Genomic DNA, 16,894 nt, shown 5'->3' with positions numbered 1-16,894 from the left:
TCCTTCTCGAGTGTAGGTGACAGATAAACTCAGGTTTCTTGAATTTTCCAATTTAGGTAATCTGTGATCATATGCACTGGTGTAGTGGTGGTGGCAAGTAGTGTTTAGTCAGTCCTCTATCTGTCCCAAATCCAAATGGTTCAGACTTGGCCTTGAGAATGACACATTTTGGCATTCAGATTCCAGTTAAGATCATAACAGAAGCTTTAGTTTATCTTAGTGTATTTTGAGATTAGGATGCTTTAGGCCTGAGCTATAAGTATATATCACTATCTAATATTTTATTGTTAATATGAGCTATGTCAATCATCTCCCCCACACTAGGATGAAAGCTTCAAGAGAAAAGAGATCCTGTCTACATTGTTTACCTCTGAGCTGTAGGCCTAGAGCAGCAATTCCTAATTTTTCACTATCAAATTATCATTCTGTGCCTCTCATTTTGAAGCATTCTGGGACCCAGACTGCACTATTATAGTAAAACATGTTTTACTATTTTTTCAAATTAATAAAACAAAATTGTCCCAACAGTGAGTGAGCCATTATCATGATGGTGAGGTAATACATTCTCGACTAGCTGTAGAAAGACTTTGGGTATCTAGAAAACTGATGTATAATGTATTTTTAGACTTTTTTTTTTTTTTAAAGATTTTATTTATTCATGAGAGACAGAGATCGAGGCAGAGACACAGGCAGAGGGAGAAGCAAGCTCCATGCAGGGAGCCCCATGCGGGACTCAATCCCAGGTCTCCGAGATCACACCCTGAGCCAAAGGCAGATGCCCAACCGCTGAGCCACTCAGGCATCTCTCTTTTTAGACTTTTTGGATTATTGAATATAACCTGACTCTTGGACCCCTCAGGGATTTAGGAGTAGTTTTAGCAGTCACTGAATTTTGGGAAGAGAAGTGTGGTACTTTTTCTTTTTAAGTAAATTATGTCCTCTTTATATCATTTAGCTCTATTAATTTAAGTAATCTATATTTGAGGCATGTTCATAAATTTCTCAGGTATTTTCAAAATATATAGTGATGTGTTTATTTGCACTGAAAACTGAAGTCATACTTCTTTATTTTTTTAGATTATTTATTTATTTATTCACAAGAGACAGAGAGAGAGGCAGAGACACAGGCAGGGGGAGAAGCAGGCTCCATGCAGGGAGCCCGATGTGGGCCTCGATCCCAGGTCTCCAGGATCACGCCCTGAACTGAAGGCGGTGCTAAACCGCTGAGCCACCCGGGCTGCCCCATACTTTCTTTGACTGATTTTGATTTATCTAAGTAATTTAACAATGAGGGCTGCCTTTGCCAATTTGGTTATATAGGGTATATTTTCTATAAATTGAATGATGCAAGGTAGTCTTCACCTTGGAGTTTTAACAAAATATACTTAAATTAGAAGGTAGAGCTACTTTGTCTAAAATTGTGTCAGGTTGGCAAAAGTGTACTTTTCATTTTTAAAAATAAGTTTTGGGATTTATGGGGTTTTTACAAGCTTATAAGTGACAGCATAGCAGATATTTTTCTCTAATTTTAGTAATTTATCAACTTATAATATTTATCTTGTCTTAGTAACACCAAAAAAAGTACATCAAATTTTAACATATAAAAGCTTGTAGGGATCCCTGGGTGGCGCAGCGGTTTAGCGCCTGCCTTTGGCCCAGGGCGCGATCCTGGAGACCCGGGATCGAATCCCACGTCGGGCTCCCGGTGCATGGAGCCTGCTTCTCCCTCTGCCTGTGTCTCTGCCTCTCTCTCTCTCTCTCACTGTGTGTCTATCATAAATAAAATAAAATAAAAATTAAAAAAAAAAGCTTATAGATGTCAAACCTGAGCATGATAAACTTCCTGATGTTCTTTTACAATGTGTTAAAGCATTTGGAGGTGAAGCATCTTGATGCTTGCAATTTATAGGAAGTTAAAAAAAAAAAAATGAGTGGGGAAAAGGAAATTAGAGGAAAAGCCAGGAGTTGCAAAATGTTAACATTTGGTGAATATAGGTGAGATATATTGTCCATTGTAATATTCTTTCAACTTTTTTGAAGTTTTGAAGATTTTCAAAATAAAAAGTTAGGAAAAACTTCATAGTCACAGGGAATAAAAAATTAATTTTAAGAAATAATGTGTCAGTATTATAAGAAATGGTTTGTCAGGATAAAAATATATCACATTAGGATAAAACTATGTGCGGGATGTAAAATGAAGGGTTGGCTTGTTCATGAGGTTTTGTGAATGGATGATGGTAGGTATGAAATTGCTGTGGCTTTCAAGATTTCATTGGTGTGTTTAAAAGTGATGGAACTATTTTAAAATGTCAATTTCATGTCAAAAATGACATCTTTGTGATAAAAAATTTGAGATGCTGTATTAGAAATCTACAAGTAGATACATGATTTTTAAAAATTCTTTAAAAATTCTTAGGCAGACAGGTTTGAAGACTTCAGTTCCGGTTAACATTCTTTCGGCTCTTTTGGGTTCTAGGAATATGGTGCTAAGAGTTCACTCAGTTATACTAAACCCTGACAGATCATTCTGGCACGGACAGATGGCTGTGACTATTTTAGCAAAGACATTATATAGCTTATGAAGCACAACCATAATAGCCTTCCCCCAAACCTGTACTATTTCCACAGACATAAAAACTTTTATGTTCAGCTGCTGAGAGCGATCATAATATGTTATATTGTTTTTTAAAATCACAGAATTGTTTTATGACTTTGTAATTTCCCCTTTTCTACAAATGTGGATAATTTCTTTAAAAACTATCATAAGTTAATGGTATTACTTAACATAAGTTTTACTAGGCATGACACTAGTAATTCTCTAAACTAGAAGTTTAAAAATGAACTTTTGTTTTGTTTTAATTCTAAGATTCTTCTAAAACCCTGCCTGGAAGGACTCTACTTGTGATATTTACTTTGACTTTGAGGTCATTGTTGTAGAGATTTGGAATGTGTGCTCTGAATATTTAGTTGTGCAGGAAATCTAAATGCCAGTGTGTTACTGTGTAAACCATAGCTTGTAGTACTAACTGATTGACTTCGGTATTATCCTAAAAAGTTAAGATTTGAGTTTTGGATCAGAAGAGTGAGGCATAGAATGTACACATACACATTGTGCAAAATTACGGGGCTGAAAACCATGTGTACATTTTTTTGTTCAGAAACATTGAGAGAGGGATCCCTGGGTGGCGTAGCAGTTTGGCGCCTGCCTTTGGCCCAGGGCACGATCCTGGAGACCCGGGATCGAGTCCCACGTCGGGCTCCCGGTGTATGGAGCCTGCTTCTCCCTCTGCCCATGTCTCTGCCTCTCTCTCTCTCTCTCTCTCTGTGTGACTATCATAAAAAAAAAAAAAAAAAAAGAGAAACATTGGGAGAATATCATTCCTTTGAATAGGTCAAGCCATCTGGTTAATAGAAACCTCAGCATTATTCTTATAACCTTATTAAAATTTCCCCTTGGTTTTATAGTTGAAAATGGGAGACTGTGGAGGCTTAATTTAATGAAATATAGATTAAAAAATCACCAGTGATATATTCAAAAGTGTCCATAATTTATCCAGGAAAATAAAAAAGTTAACATTACTGTCATTTCATTCTCGGACTCTTTACATTTTGTCACTTGTCTCAGTGAAGTTCTTTATAGCAGAAATTCAGTTTAGAATCACACATGACATTTAGTTGATGTTTCTTTAATCTTCTTTAGTCTGGAACACATCTTCAGTTTTTTGACTTGGAAGATTACAGGCCAATTGTTTTGGGAATGAACCTGAATTTGGGTTGTTTGGTGTTTTCTCATGATTAGATTGAGGTTATATATCTTAGGCAGAAATTTTATGAAACTGATGTTGTGTGTTTCTTATTGCATTCTGTCAGATGGTATGTGATTGCATTTTGTCCCATTGCTATTGATGTTCACTGATCACCTGATTAAGATAATGTCTGCCAGGCTTTCTGTATTAGTTTCCTATTGCTGATGTAACAAATTACCACAACCTTAATGGCTTATTACAACACAAATTTATTCTCTTACAGTTCAGGGGGTGGAAGTCCAAAATCCGTTTCACTGGCTAATCATGGTGTTTGGTAGAGCTGGTTCTGCCTGGAGGCTATGGAGTTGAGTCTTTTCTTGCCTTTTCCCAGCTTCTAGAGACAGCATGTGTTCCTTGGCTTATGACTCCTCCCTCCATCTTCAGAGGACATCACTCCAGCATCTCCCATTGTCATATCATCTTCTTTGTCTTTGGTCCTCCTGCCTCCTTATAAGGACCCCTGTGATTATATTATGCTCATCCAGATAACAGGATACATCTCCCCATCTCATCTTAATTTTGTTGGATCTGTGAAGTCTTTTCTGTTAAAAGACTATTTCTGTAAAATAATGCATTCACCATTTCTGGGTATTAGGATGTGGACATCTTGGATGTCAGTTGTTCAGCCTACCATACTTTCCCACTGTAAAATCATTCTTTTCCCTTTTGTAATAGTCTGTGGAGAGACACTTGGATCCCTTGTTCTTGTTAGTGGAGAATGGTATTTAGAACCTAGAAACTAGCAGTAAAGTGCCAATGTTCTGACTGCTATTGATCTCATTCACTGCTCCTAGGCTCACTTAATAGTGCTAGTGAATACATATGTATAGAATACATCTGTATTTCTCTATGAAAATCTATTAGTCCCTATAGATATCTTTAATTCCTATTCAGTACCATAGGATTCATTCTTTTTATTTTTTTCATGTGTGTATCTCCCTTCTCTGACTGTGAAAAACTGATTCCAGTTATCTGTTATGTATGTTAACTTATTTGATCAGTTCCCCTGCATATTGCCAGTCTTCTTTTCTGTCACCACTCCTTCCTGTATGTGGATCTGTCTTCATCACACCTGGTTCTGATATCTCCTGCCACATACCTCTCCTGTGTGGATGCTTTCCTCAAAGCATGGTGGTTAACAGGGTAGTTGGACATCTTACATGGTAGCTTTGGAACATTCTGTTGTATGCAATGTATGTTCTCTTATCTAAAATCTCATTTAAGTAGTGTGGTTTTGTAGTTTTTTAGTATTGTGAAAAAATTTCTATTTAGTATTAGCCAGCTGGAGTCAGTTTAGGTGATTTCAGTTTTTTGGCAACAACAAAAGCATTATAGTCAGGAGCCAGTGGACCATATATATGCCTTCTCCATCAGGCCTGATCGAGGTGTTGACCTTTGGCTCTTGTCAGTGTCATAGAGCTTCTTCATAATCAGTTTGATCTGGTGCTTCTTGGCCTTGACATCCTTAGTGAATACAACAATTATTGTTGTCTTCTATCTTCTTCATGGCTGACTCATTGCTCAGGGAGAGCTTGATGATGGCATAGTGATCAAGCTTGTTGCTCTTCCAAGGAAAATATTTGGGCTGCCTTTGGAGTGTCTTGGGCCACCAGAAAGTGGGTGACATGCAGATCTTCCTTTTTTTTTTGTAGCTGAGGTTGCTTTTTAGCACTGCCTTCTTGGCGTTCAGGCCTTTGTTTAGGCTTCAGCTTTAGGGGGAGGGGCTTTTTCTTTGCTTTTGCATGCCATCTTTGTAAAAAGGTACATTTTTATTTTAAAACATATTTTTTTTAACTTGTATTCAAGTGATAGTAATGAGTTTAGTAAAACGATACATGATATTTTGGCTTGGTTTAATTCCTTTTTAATCGAGTTACACATTTTTCCTGATGAGTAAAATAATGCCTTTTCTCATTCCTATATGAACCTATTTTAACTTCTCAGAGGTTTGGGTGGTTTTTCTAACTTAACATAATTATTTACATAATTGAATAATACTATTTCTGCTTAGCTTCCTTTACTAAGCTGCATGTTTCACTTGTTTTATACTTTTGTACCTTCTATAGCAGAAGGGAAAAGAAGAGAGAATTTCTGAGAAATTACTATGTGACTAAATATTTTGGGTTCAAGTCAGTTTTTTGTGTTTTTCAGTTAGAAGTTATTTAAGTCTCACATGAAAAATGATTGCCTGATAGTTGAACAAAATTTTCCAGGTAGATCATTTGTTCTGAGTGACAGAAAAATTAACCTATAATGTGAATTTTTCTTAAAGGTTATTTGATTAGGTAGTCTTTTATGTTCCAGTAAAATTTTAGCATAATAATAATGGTTAGTATAGTATTAACTGGTTTCGCCTTCACTGTGAAAAATGCTTTACCTTAACACCCTATTTATTTATTTTTTTGACAGAGCAAATTCGATTAAAGAATATCAGAAAAGTATATGGAAGATGTATGTGGTATCGTTTACGGTTATTAAAACCCCAGCCAAATATAATTCCTACAGTAAAGTAAGTAATTGGTTTCAGTAAAAAAGTACTTAGTGCTTATTCTTTGCTAGGTAACAAAAATATGCATATAAAGATGAATAAAACATATGTTTAAAGAAATTGTAGTCTTAGTAGGGATAAAATGTGAATTTGGGAGTTTATAAACAGTGATTTAGAAGTTCAGAGGAGAGAGAATGTACTTCTGACGTGGGAGGAAAGGAGAAGGGGAAGTCAAATCTTGAAGGAAGAACTTGTGCATCTTGTCAGGATTAGAATTCTGCCTTAGACTATGGGGAAATGTTTAAAAGATTATGAAAATGAAAAGTAGGGAGGTGACAAATTCAAGTTTGCATTTCATAGTGATAATTAAAGTTTATTGAGTACATACTATGTGCCAGATGCTGTGCTTAGGGGCTTATATGTTGTTATCTCATAACTTTATTATTATCTCAAAGTAGATATTTTTGCTATTTTTTTTTTTTCAAATAAAAAAAATTAAGAGTAAGATGAAGTAACTTGACTGTGGTCCTGAAGTTGGAAGTGTTCGAGTGGGGACCTAGTCGCCCTTTATTTTGGCAGGCCAATCTGATTAAACAAATCATCAGCCTGTTAAATTAGAGTAGGCCTGTTTGATTTTGTGAGGTTCTGGGGTAAGCTTTAGAGCCTAGGCTTTGGGCCTTCACCCCAAGTCATCAATTTTGAGATAATAGATTAATCTGATAGGTAAAAAAGTTGCCATTGGAGGATTGTATCTTGTGAATTACTTATATCTATCTATCCAGTAGATAAGAGCAAAGGAAATTAGCAAAAGTAGAACCATTTATTTTTTAATTTTGGTTTAAATGATGATGATAGTTTTCAGCATATCTGTGTAACTTCAAGGAGTTTAAATAGTTTTTCTTTGTAAGGTTTTACTTTGCCTGGTTTAGTTTCTTTGCAAAGGGAGGGAACTATTAGCTTTCACGTTAAGAGTTCTTCATTGATGTGAAACTAAAAGGCAGAATTAGTGTTTACAGGAGTAGTTTTATGTTCACAGTTTATTCTTTGCTTTTGCTTTTCATTTTATTTTATTTTTTTATTTTTTTGCTTTTCATTTTAAATTATAAGTTTTATGAGGTAGCAAGACAAATATTTTTGGCCTCCCAATCTCTTCCTTTTTGAGTTTTGGTCAGTAATTTGTGGGTATGCGAACCTCAGTTTTCAAGGAAAAAACCCAACTCTGTGAAGATCTCTTCAGTGATTAGTAAACTCATTTACTTAAATGGAAGCACAGAGTAAGGGATGTTTATAAATAAGGAAGAATTAAGTGGATAACTAGGAATAATTTAGATAAGATAAACATCAAAACCTTTGTGCTACTTAATTAACCTTAAAGCATTGTTTTGTAATTAAGCAGTCATTATGTAATGCTTTAATTTCTGGAAGTTGCTTCCAAAATGACCTTTAATATATGCCTAGAATAAAAACACAAGACTTCACAAGTTGATCACTGATGCTGTATGTAGGGAAAAATGCTTATCTTTTCACAGGACCTAAATATGTTTTTAAAAAATTGAGTATAAATCATGATGATGAAATCCATTATGTTTTCACCTTTGCTTTGACTTTCAGGAAATTAAAGCATAGTTGTACTGGTTGTTACAGTTGTCATCAGTCTCCAGGGTTCTCTTACGAACTTCTTTCTTCATTCTTGGGCTCAGGGAGCCAGGTGCAACATGTAAAGTCTCTATCATGGGGTATAACATATCCTAGGTGTTTTGATTCCTCTTCTACTCATGATTGCTTTTAAATCTTGTTTTAGTGATTTTCAATTTTACTTTTATCTTTGTTTTCTGAGCTTTTATAGCCTTTTGGGGCATGGGCAAAACAAAATGTGGAATTGTTAACTTGTAGATTTATTTATGATAGTCACAGAGAGAGAGAGAGAGAGGCAGAGACACAGGCAGAGGGAGAAGCAGTCTCCATGCACCGGGAGCCCGACATGGGATTCAATCCCGGGTCTCCAGGATAGCGCCCTGGGCCAAAGGCAGGCGCCAAACCACTGCGCCACCCAGGGATCCCTAGATTTTCAAGTGTTCTGTAGCATATCAAGGGTATATATAGCAAGCTTTGGGTTTGAATTAAAAATTACTATGTAAATTATTTTCATTATTCAATAAGTAGTTCTTGTGTGCCTGTTATTTATGTGTCAGGTATTATATCAGGAACTGATACATTGTAATTAACAAATAGATGTGGTTCAGCAACTTGACAGTTGTGGGAGAAAGGGGTGGAGTAAACAAGTAGTGATAATAGAGTTTAGTAAGGGCTGTGAGGGGGGTGCTATGATAGAGCAGAGGAAGGGTGCTAAACTCTGGCCTGAGATTCAGGGCTTCCCACTCAGGGTTGAAATTTGGGTAAGAAATACTAAGAACAGCTAAGAGGAATTATTTACTATCTGTGAGGTGCCTTCTAGGTGCTTTCCATACCTTTATCTCATTTAATTCTCAAACCCACTCTAAAAATTGGAAACTGAGTCGTTAAGGACAAAGCAACATTCCAAGAAAGTGTTGTGAAGCTGGGATTTGACCTCAAGTAGTTTTGTTCCAGAGCCTGTGTTAATTACCTTTCCCTAGATAGCTAGGTAAAAGTGGGAGTTTTCCAGGTAGGGCATCCTTTTCCTCTTTGGGGATGTAGGTAGTGTGGAAAGCAGTTTGCAGTATTAGGTACTTAATTAGGATTAGAACATTATTTTGGTCAGATGGAAAGAAATTTACATCTGAATGCCACTTGTGTATAAGCTACTCTGGGGTTAGTCAAAGCTCCTAAGATCCTGTCCAAGTGCTCAAGGAGCTTGCAGTGAATTAGAGGAGAAAGATCATGGTTTTTGCTTCTTTGTGATTGTAACCCTGGTTTACCCATTGATCACCTTGACAAGGGTAAGGATTGCTTTGAAGTGAGTCTTGAAGGATGAATAGAGCTTAGATAGGCAGATCTGGGGAATGGGAATTCTAGGTAGAAAGATTCAAGAGCAAAAGCATGATGGTGGGAACTTGGGAGATGGGGATTTTTTTTTAAATGGATGATAAAGGTCAGTAGTTGAGTTGGAACTTGATCCGTGAAGCTCATTCCAAATAAACATATATAAGGTAGGTTTCTACCAAATTAGCTTAATTAAACGTGGAACATTTTCTATCTTTGAAAATAGGTCACTCTGATTTTCTTTGGTTAGGCATTGTGTGATTCATTTTATGCGTTTAGCAGTTCCTGTTTAGCATAACAAATTGTGATATAGAGAGTATAAAAAATAAAAATTACTCAATTCCATCATTTAAAGATAGCCACTATTAAGATGATTTATCTTCTATATTTTTCTATATTTTTTTCTATATATTTCTATATTTTTAATAAACTTTTATTTTTTAAAAATAGCATTATATTATACGTATACCTTTGAAAGCTGTTTTTCTTGTTTTAACAATACAAGGTAGATAGTCTTCCACAGCAAATACTGTTTTTATTGGCTAGATGGCATTTTACGTCATTAATATACCATTAATTTATTTGTCTACTACTCTGTTGATGGACATCTCTAATATACCATTAATTTATTTGTCTACTACTATGTTGATGGACATCTCTGTGTGTGTTTTCTGTTATTTGTATCTGTAATCAGCTTTTTATATTTTATATGCTTTTTAAATTTTACTTTTTATTATTTTTAAAAATATTTAAATACAGTTTGCCAACATATAGTATGACACCCAGTGCTCATCTCAAGAGCCCTCCTTATATTTTATAAGCTTAATTCTAGTTTATTTCTAAGTTTCTTGAAATGGATAGTTAAAAGGGTGTGTACTTCTGCAGGGTTTTTGATACTTTATTGCCAGATCATCCTTCAGAGTGTAGTTTCTTTTTTCTTTAGCCTCTCCAACACTGGTAATATCAGTCTTTTAAATATTTTTACTAAACAACATATTGGAGAGAAATTGTTTTTTTTTTTTTTCAAACTATATATTCCTTTATATCCCATTTTTATCCTATTATGTACATCTTCTTATATCTGTATTGGCTAGTTATTTGGCTGTGTATTGGTTTGTTTTGTCTCCTATAAATGGTTTGTTTAATTAGTTCCATATAAATGGACATTTAATTTGTTTCCAAAGTTTAATTGTTATAAACAAGACTATTCATTCATCATTGCACAATTGACCCATTATTTTTTGCAGTTTATCTTACTAAAAGTCTAATTGCTAGGTTAAGAGCAGCTCTTTTTTTTTTTTTTACATTAAATGGTTTATTAAATACTTAGTATTAATATGTTTTGATCAAATTAAAACCATTAGTTAATAAGTTGCATTAAGTTCTATACATAAAATTCTGTAAATAGTTATTGAGGGAATATTACATGTAATCTAGATGCACACTATAGATTCTAGGGAATTCAAAGGTAAAAAGGGCACTGTTCAAGAAATTGTAGAATGGAGTCAGTATCAATGATGTAAAACACTTTAGATTGTTTTATTGTCTTGATCTGCCATAATGTCTGCATAGACTCTTAAAGGAATACTACATACATGTATTTATTTATATTTCACTTATGTTTTTCCTAAACAGGAAAATAGTTCTGCTTGCAGGATGGGCATTGTTCTTATTTCTTGCATACAAAGTTTCCAAAACAGACCGAGAATACCAAGAATACAATCCTTATGAAGTATTAAATTTGGATCCTGTAAGTAGTATTTTTACATAATGTGCAGTAGTTTATTGACTGTATGAAGACACTATAAGTCCATATCCTAAATAATTGGGTTGTGCCTAAAGAAATCAGACTTTGGGGATGTATCTTATCCATTATTATTCTAATATATGCATGTTTTTTAAGCTATAGATGTTAATTTCCATCCTTGTAAGGCTTACTTTGAAATTGCGAAATATAAGAATATTTGAAGATGAGATAAGAAAGTAATATATTTTTTATTTTATTTATTTTTAGGAAGTATGTATTTTAAAGATTTTTATAAGATTGGTTTAATGCAAAGTTAAAACCAGGAGGATCATGTATGTTGGGTGGTAAAAATCTCATGATCCTGTGTTAATTAACACTAAAGCAGTGTGTTAAGTCTTTATGTCTTATAAAGAACTTCATTGTTTCATTGTTAATGGAAATTCAGATTAACTTTGGATAGACTCCTTAGGTGATCTCTTAATTGAACTTGATTGATGCATCCCAGTAGAAAATTTGTCTTTTAGATATATCAGTGGAAAGTTAGAATTGAAATGAATGCTAGAGATCATCTAGCTTTTTTTTGCCAATGGAGAAAACAAGGCCTGGAAAATTTTTGTCTTGTCTAGAGTCCCATAACTTCTTATTAGTCAAGCTGAATCTAGTGTTCTTTCCATTTTTTTTCCCGAACCACTTTGTTTACTTCTAGTATTTGCTCAGTAGGTGGCTTTATCCAGATATTAATATAATACAAATACAAACCATGTTTTCTAGTTTTATGTTTTGTAGAAGCAAAATTTGCATATCTGATTTTTCTTATTGTGATGGTGATAGTCATCAAAGAGTTTTTTTTTTTTTTTTCCAAAGAGTTTTTTTAAGGTTAAAATATTTAGGGACAATTTAATGCCATAAAAATATGAAAAATTTATTGATAGAAATTGAGTCTAATTAGGAAAAGCTAAGATAAACTTATGTGTTTAAAATTAAAATACTGATAAACAAATGAAACCAGATGTTCTTCAGATTATTTCTTAGAAAGGAAGTTAACCTTTGATTTGAGAGTTTCTTCAGACTTAATTTACTGTGATAATTCTTTGATATTTAAATGTTACTATCCTTTTATTTTATTTTATTTTATTTTATTTTATTTTATTTCAGTATGGCATTGTGTGGTTTTCATTCTTAAATTATTGGTGCCTACTGAATCACATGACTCCTAGTAGGTGCTCAATAAAATAAATATATTGGACAAAATAAGTATATTTTTATTTAAAAGATACATGGGCTGAAATTTATGGGACAAACATACAGGATGAAAGCATTTTTCTCTTTTTGAAAATATTGAGTAGTTTTTTTTTTTTTTTTAAGATTTTGTTTATTTATTCATGAGAGAGACACGGAGAGAGAGGCAGACACAGGCAGAGGGAGAAGTAGGCTCCATGCAGAGCCCAATGTGGGACTGGATCCCAAGACTCTGAGATCATGCCCTGAGCCAAAGGCAGATGCTCAAGCACTGAGCCACCCAGGCATCTCATGAATAGTTTATATTTAAAGTTCAAAATGGGATGAATTATGGTTTTACAGCATTGCGCATATTTTTATTAAAACAAAGCTTTCCTTTTAGGGGGCAACAGTAGCAGAAATTAAGAAACAATATCGTTTGCTGTCACTTAAATATCATCCAGATAAAGGAGGTGATGAAGTTATGTTCATGAGGATAGCAAAAGCTTATGCAGCGTAAGTATCATAGAACCCATTACACATTTTTAGGAGTGGTAAAGATAGTTTTTTATTTGAATGAAACAGTTGTTATACACTTTTAAATGCTGACCTCATGTGTTGAGTCTATTACTTATGGAACTACCTTGGCAACCCTAAAGTGCTAATTTAACTAAACTTGAATTTTAAGTAACTTAGAGCAGAGTAGTACTTTTGCCCATGAAGTTTGTTAAATTAAGTAGTAGGTAATACATTAATGGAGTTATTTTCCAAGCATGCTGATTAGAAGAGGATACACTTAACACCTTGTTTTCATTTCTAGGCTTTTATTAGGCTAGATCTACTTCTCTTGTTTTGGCAATGTAGCTTGTCTCATTAAGCTATCTAAAGACTAATTTAATTTTGGAGAAACAGGATAGAGTATATAAAATTGGAAGTAATTTTTCCTTCTTGAGTGTTAATATTACAAGAGATAAAAGTTAGCTGGATTCTTCAGGACTGATAGGCATATCCCCATATAGCTCTTATGTTTTAAATTAAAGAGTAAAATACAGACAAGATGTCTGTTTTTAGGACTCCGTGATGTATAATTTTGTAAGCTAGTTTTAAAAATGGAAGTAAATGATAGGATACTCAGGTATAATAGCAAACTGTGAAAGTGGTGTATGAATTACAGAAGTTTGGGAAATACTCATTTTGTGCTTAATAAAAGTATATATTGACTGTGCCTCCTCTCCCTTCTTTTTTTGAGTCGCTTGTTATGTATGTGAATAGGATTCTGCGATAAAGCAGTGCCTTCAGGAGCTTCCTGAAGTGTGTACTACGTTTTCTTTTCTGTATAGCAGATATCCTCCAGATTGCTGTCTTTCAGTTGATGTCTCCTCTCTTTTTCATTGTGTCTCCTCCAAGCATTTATTCTCATTGCCCAAGTGTTTCAGTGCCTTAATTGCTGTCTTCAGGTAATTTAAAAAGAACTGAAGATACTCAGGAAAATCAGATAGCTAAGACTATTTAATTAGTAATTTTAATTTTAGTGCCTTTGGTACAGTTATTTTTTTCCTCCTCAGTTTTCAAGTATTGTAACATTTTTAAGTTGATGATTTTGTTCTCAGGTTACTGGAAATCTGACTCTTTATGATGTATGGTCACTATTCTAAAAAGTACAGAAGAATAATATCTGGCCTTTGGTTTTAACTCAGTTACATGATCAAGCTGTAGAATATTTTATAAGTAAAATGTCTTAAATAGTTGATGGTCCATTAGGCAAATGAAGAAATAAAATGACTGTGGGACCCAGAACTTCAAGATCTTATAACTTGTGGAAGTATAAATGAGTTAGATAAAGGTACATTTTACTAAATATAAGTTCTGAGTGATTGAAGTCCCCATTTTATGCATAGCTCTAACAGCCTAAGTATAACTCAAGCAGCTTTTGAAATGCATTTATAGGCTTTGAACTGAATTCTAAAATTTTTTATTTTTTATTATTTTTTAAAGGTTTTATTTATTTATTCATGAGAGACACAGAAAGAGAGAGGCAGAGACACAGGCAGAGGGAAAAGCAGGCTCCATGCAGGGAGCCTGATGTTGGACTCGATTCCGGGACTCGAGGATCATGCCCTGGGCCAAAGGCAGGCACTAAACCACTGAGCCACCCAGGGATCCCTGAATTCTAAAATTTTTTAGAATTTGCTTTGGCTGTTCAGGATAGTTTTCCCTTATTTGTCCATTATAATAATAAGCTGGGTCATTCCTATTTCTTCATACCAGTTTCTAGCTTAAAGGAAAGAAGTCTGGTTATTTTAGAGGAGTTAGACCAGCAATTGAATTTTCTGGTTCATAGTTTCTGGCTTCTCTTTTGGATGTAGTTGGGATTTGGCTTTCATGTGTAAAACCTATGTTTAACCTACTTTATAACAAGTGAACACCGTAGATGTTACTTTAAAGCTACTTTTTTTTTTTTTTTTTTAAATAAAAAGCCTGTGTTTTCATGTATTCCTATACATAAATATGTAACTTAGCTTTATATAGTCAACTCAGGGTCAGTCACCTATAATTTAATGAATTATTATCTAGGTTATGATATAAAATCTGGGGCCCCTGAAACTGTACACAGAATTTATGTGTATTTGTAACTGTGCATTTTTCCAGGGCAGAAGGGTTACAGATTTTATTGGATTTGTAATAGGATCTATGACACAACCTCCCACTTGCAAAGTTAAGGGATATAATCATGTTTAGGAAACTTTATACTCATTGAATTTTTAAAAATTATGTTAATATCATTGGTCTTTTTAAGCTTATATATATATATACATATATATATATATATATATATATAAGCTTATATATGAATTATACCAAAATTACATAACTTTTAAGTACTTTAAGTCTTAGTAATGGTATTATACTGAAGCACTAATAAGTAGCCAAAATTATTTGTTTTCTTACACTTTTAAAAAGTTGATAAAATTCCTTTAATTTGAGTATGGAGCATGGTGCCTGTCACACACCATTTGTACAAGTCAGCTTAATGAATTAATGGAATGGTAATCAGCTGTGTTTGCAGTTTGAAAAAATCGAGTGCTTCTATGATGTGAGCTATGCTTTATTTTGCAAAATCTGAGGGCATTGTATAGAGAACAGAACAGTTTATTATGCTGCCATCATCAGGAAGGTAGAGCAGACAGATAATTACTTTTGGGAAAAGAATCTGATTAGAAGACAGAATATTGAGAAAAATAGTAGCTAAAGCCCTGGGTGGGTGGACAGTTGTACTGGGAAACCAGAGAAAAATATTTTGAGAACTGTCCCTCCCTTAGTTAAAAAAGAGCCACCATAAATACCCCTCTTTATGAGCTTGCAGTCTCTTCGACAGTGCTTTTTGTTGGCTTCTGTATTTTACTGTGGACTTAGGTCAAGTAGTGTAAGTGGAGTTACAAAGGGACTGAAGATGTCAATGTACTTGTTTTTTTTAAATGACCAAATTGATAAATCTAAAAATATTTTCAATCCTTGATGAACATAGGTAAAGAAATCCTCAACAAAATACTACCAAGTTGCATTCAACAATACACTGAAAGGATCATTCACCACAATCAAGTAGGATTTATTCTGGGGATGCAAGGGTGGCTCAGTATTTGCAAAAATCAACCAGTGTGCTACACTGCATTAACAGAGCAAAAAAATAAAAATCACATAATCATCTCAATAGATTAAGGAAAAGCATTTCACAGAATTCAGCATCTGTTTATGATAAAACTCTCAAAAGTGGATTTAGAAGGGAACATGCCTCAACGTAATAAAGGCCATATATGAAAAACCCACAGCTAACATCATACTCAGTGGTGAAAAACTGAGCAAATTAAGACAAGGATGTCTACTCTCACCACTTTTATCCAACCTAGCATTGGAAGTACTAGCCGTAGCAGTCAGACAAGAAAAAAAAAAAAAAAGAAAGAGACATCAGTATTGGTAAGGAACAAGTTAAACTATAATCATTTGCAGATGGCATGATACTATACATAGAAAACCCTAAAGACTGCCAAAAAAACTTTTAAAAATAATAAGTGAATTCAGTAAAGTTGTAGGGTACAAAGTTAATACCTAGAAATTGGTTGCATTTTTACACACTAATAATGAACTAGAGAATTTAAGAAAAACAATTTCGTTTACAATTGCATCAAAAAGAATAAAATAAAATAATTAAAAATTAAAAATAAATAAAAATAATAAAAAAATAAAAAATAAAAAAATTTAAAAAAATAAAAAAAAGAATAAAATACCTAGAAATAATCTTAAGATGAAAGACCCATACTCTGAAAACTAAAACAATGGTGGAAGAAATTAAAAATATGACACAAACATGGAAAAATATTCTATGCTCATGGATTGAAGAGTTAAATTTTTTAAATGTCTGTATTACCCAGAGCAATCTACAGGTTCCATATAATCCCTATCAAAATACCAACAGCATTTTTCACAGAACTAGAATAATTTTAAAATTTATATGGAATCACTTGTGGTTCCCCAATCAAGAGATTCTGAATAGCCAAAACAGTCTTGAGGCTGAAGAACAAAGCTGGAAGTATAACAATTCCATATTTCAAGATATGCTATAAGGTTATAGTAACTAAACTATATAGTATTGGCACTAAAATAGACACACAGATCAAT

The 16,894-nt window shown here is 33.7% G+C and overlaps 1 protein-coding gene across 2 annotated transcripts in view; it reads left to right on the top strand.

The window, feature by feature from the left end:
* SEC63 (SEC63 homolog, protein translocation regulator) overlaps window positions 1-16,894 on the top strand; it is a 73,949-nt gene that overhangs the window by 10,214 nt on the left and 46,841 nt on the right. The window contains exons 2-4 of one of the 2 annotated variants that reach the window (XM_025444400.3): window positions 6,216-6,315; window positions 10,891-11,005; window positions 12,624-12,736. In XM_025444400.3, the coding sequence (XP_025300185.1) occupies window positions 6,216-6,315; window positions 10,891-11,005; window positions 12,624-12,736 (328 nt within the window). The remainder of the gene's footprint in view (window positions 1-6,215; window positions 6,316-10,890; window positions 11,006-12,623; window positions 12,737-16,894) is intronic. The other variant, XM_049092446.1, reaches the window with a different exon arrangement.

This window comes from Canis lupus, chromosome 12 (genome assembly GCF_003254725.2).
Source record: "Canis lupus dingo isolate Sandy chromosome 12, ASM325472v2, whole genome shotgun sequence".
Classification (NCBI taxonomy): Eukaryota; Metazoa; Chordata; class Mammalia; order Carnivora; family Canidae; genus Canis; species Canis lupus.
Note: the sequence above shows the minus strand (reverse complement) of the source record. Positions and strands in the feature narration are given on the sequence as shown.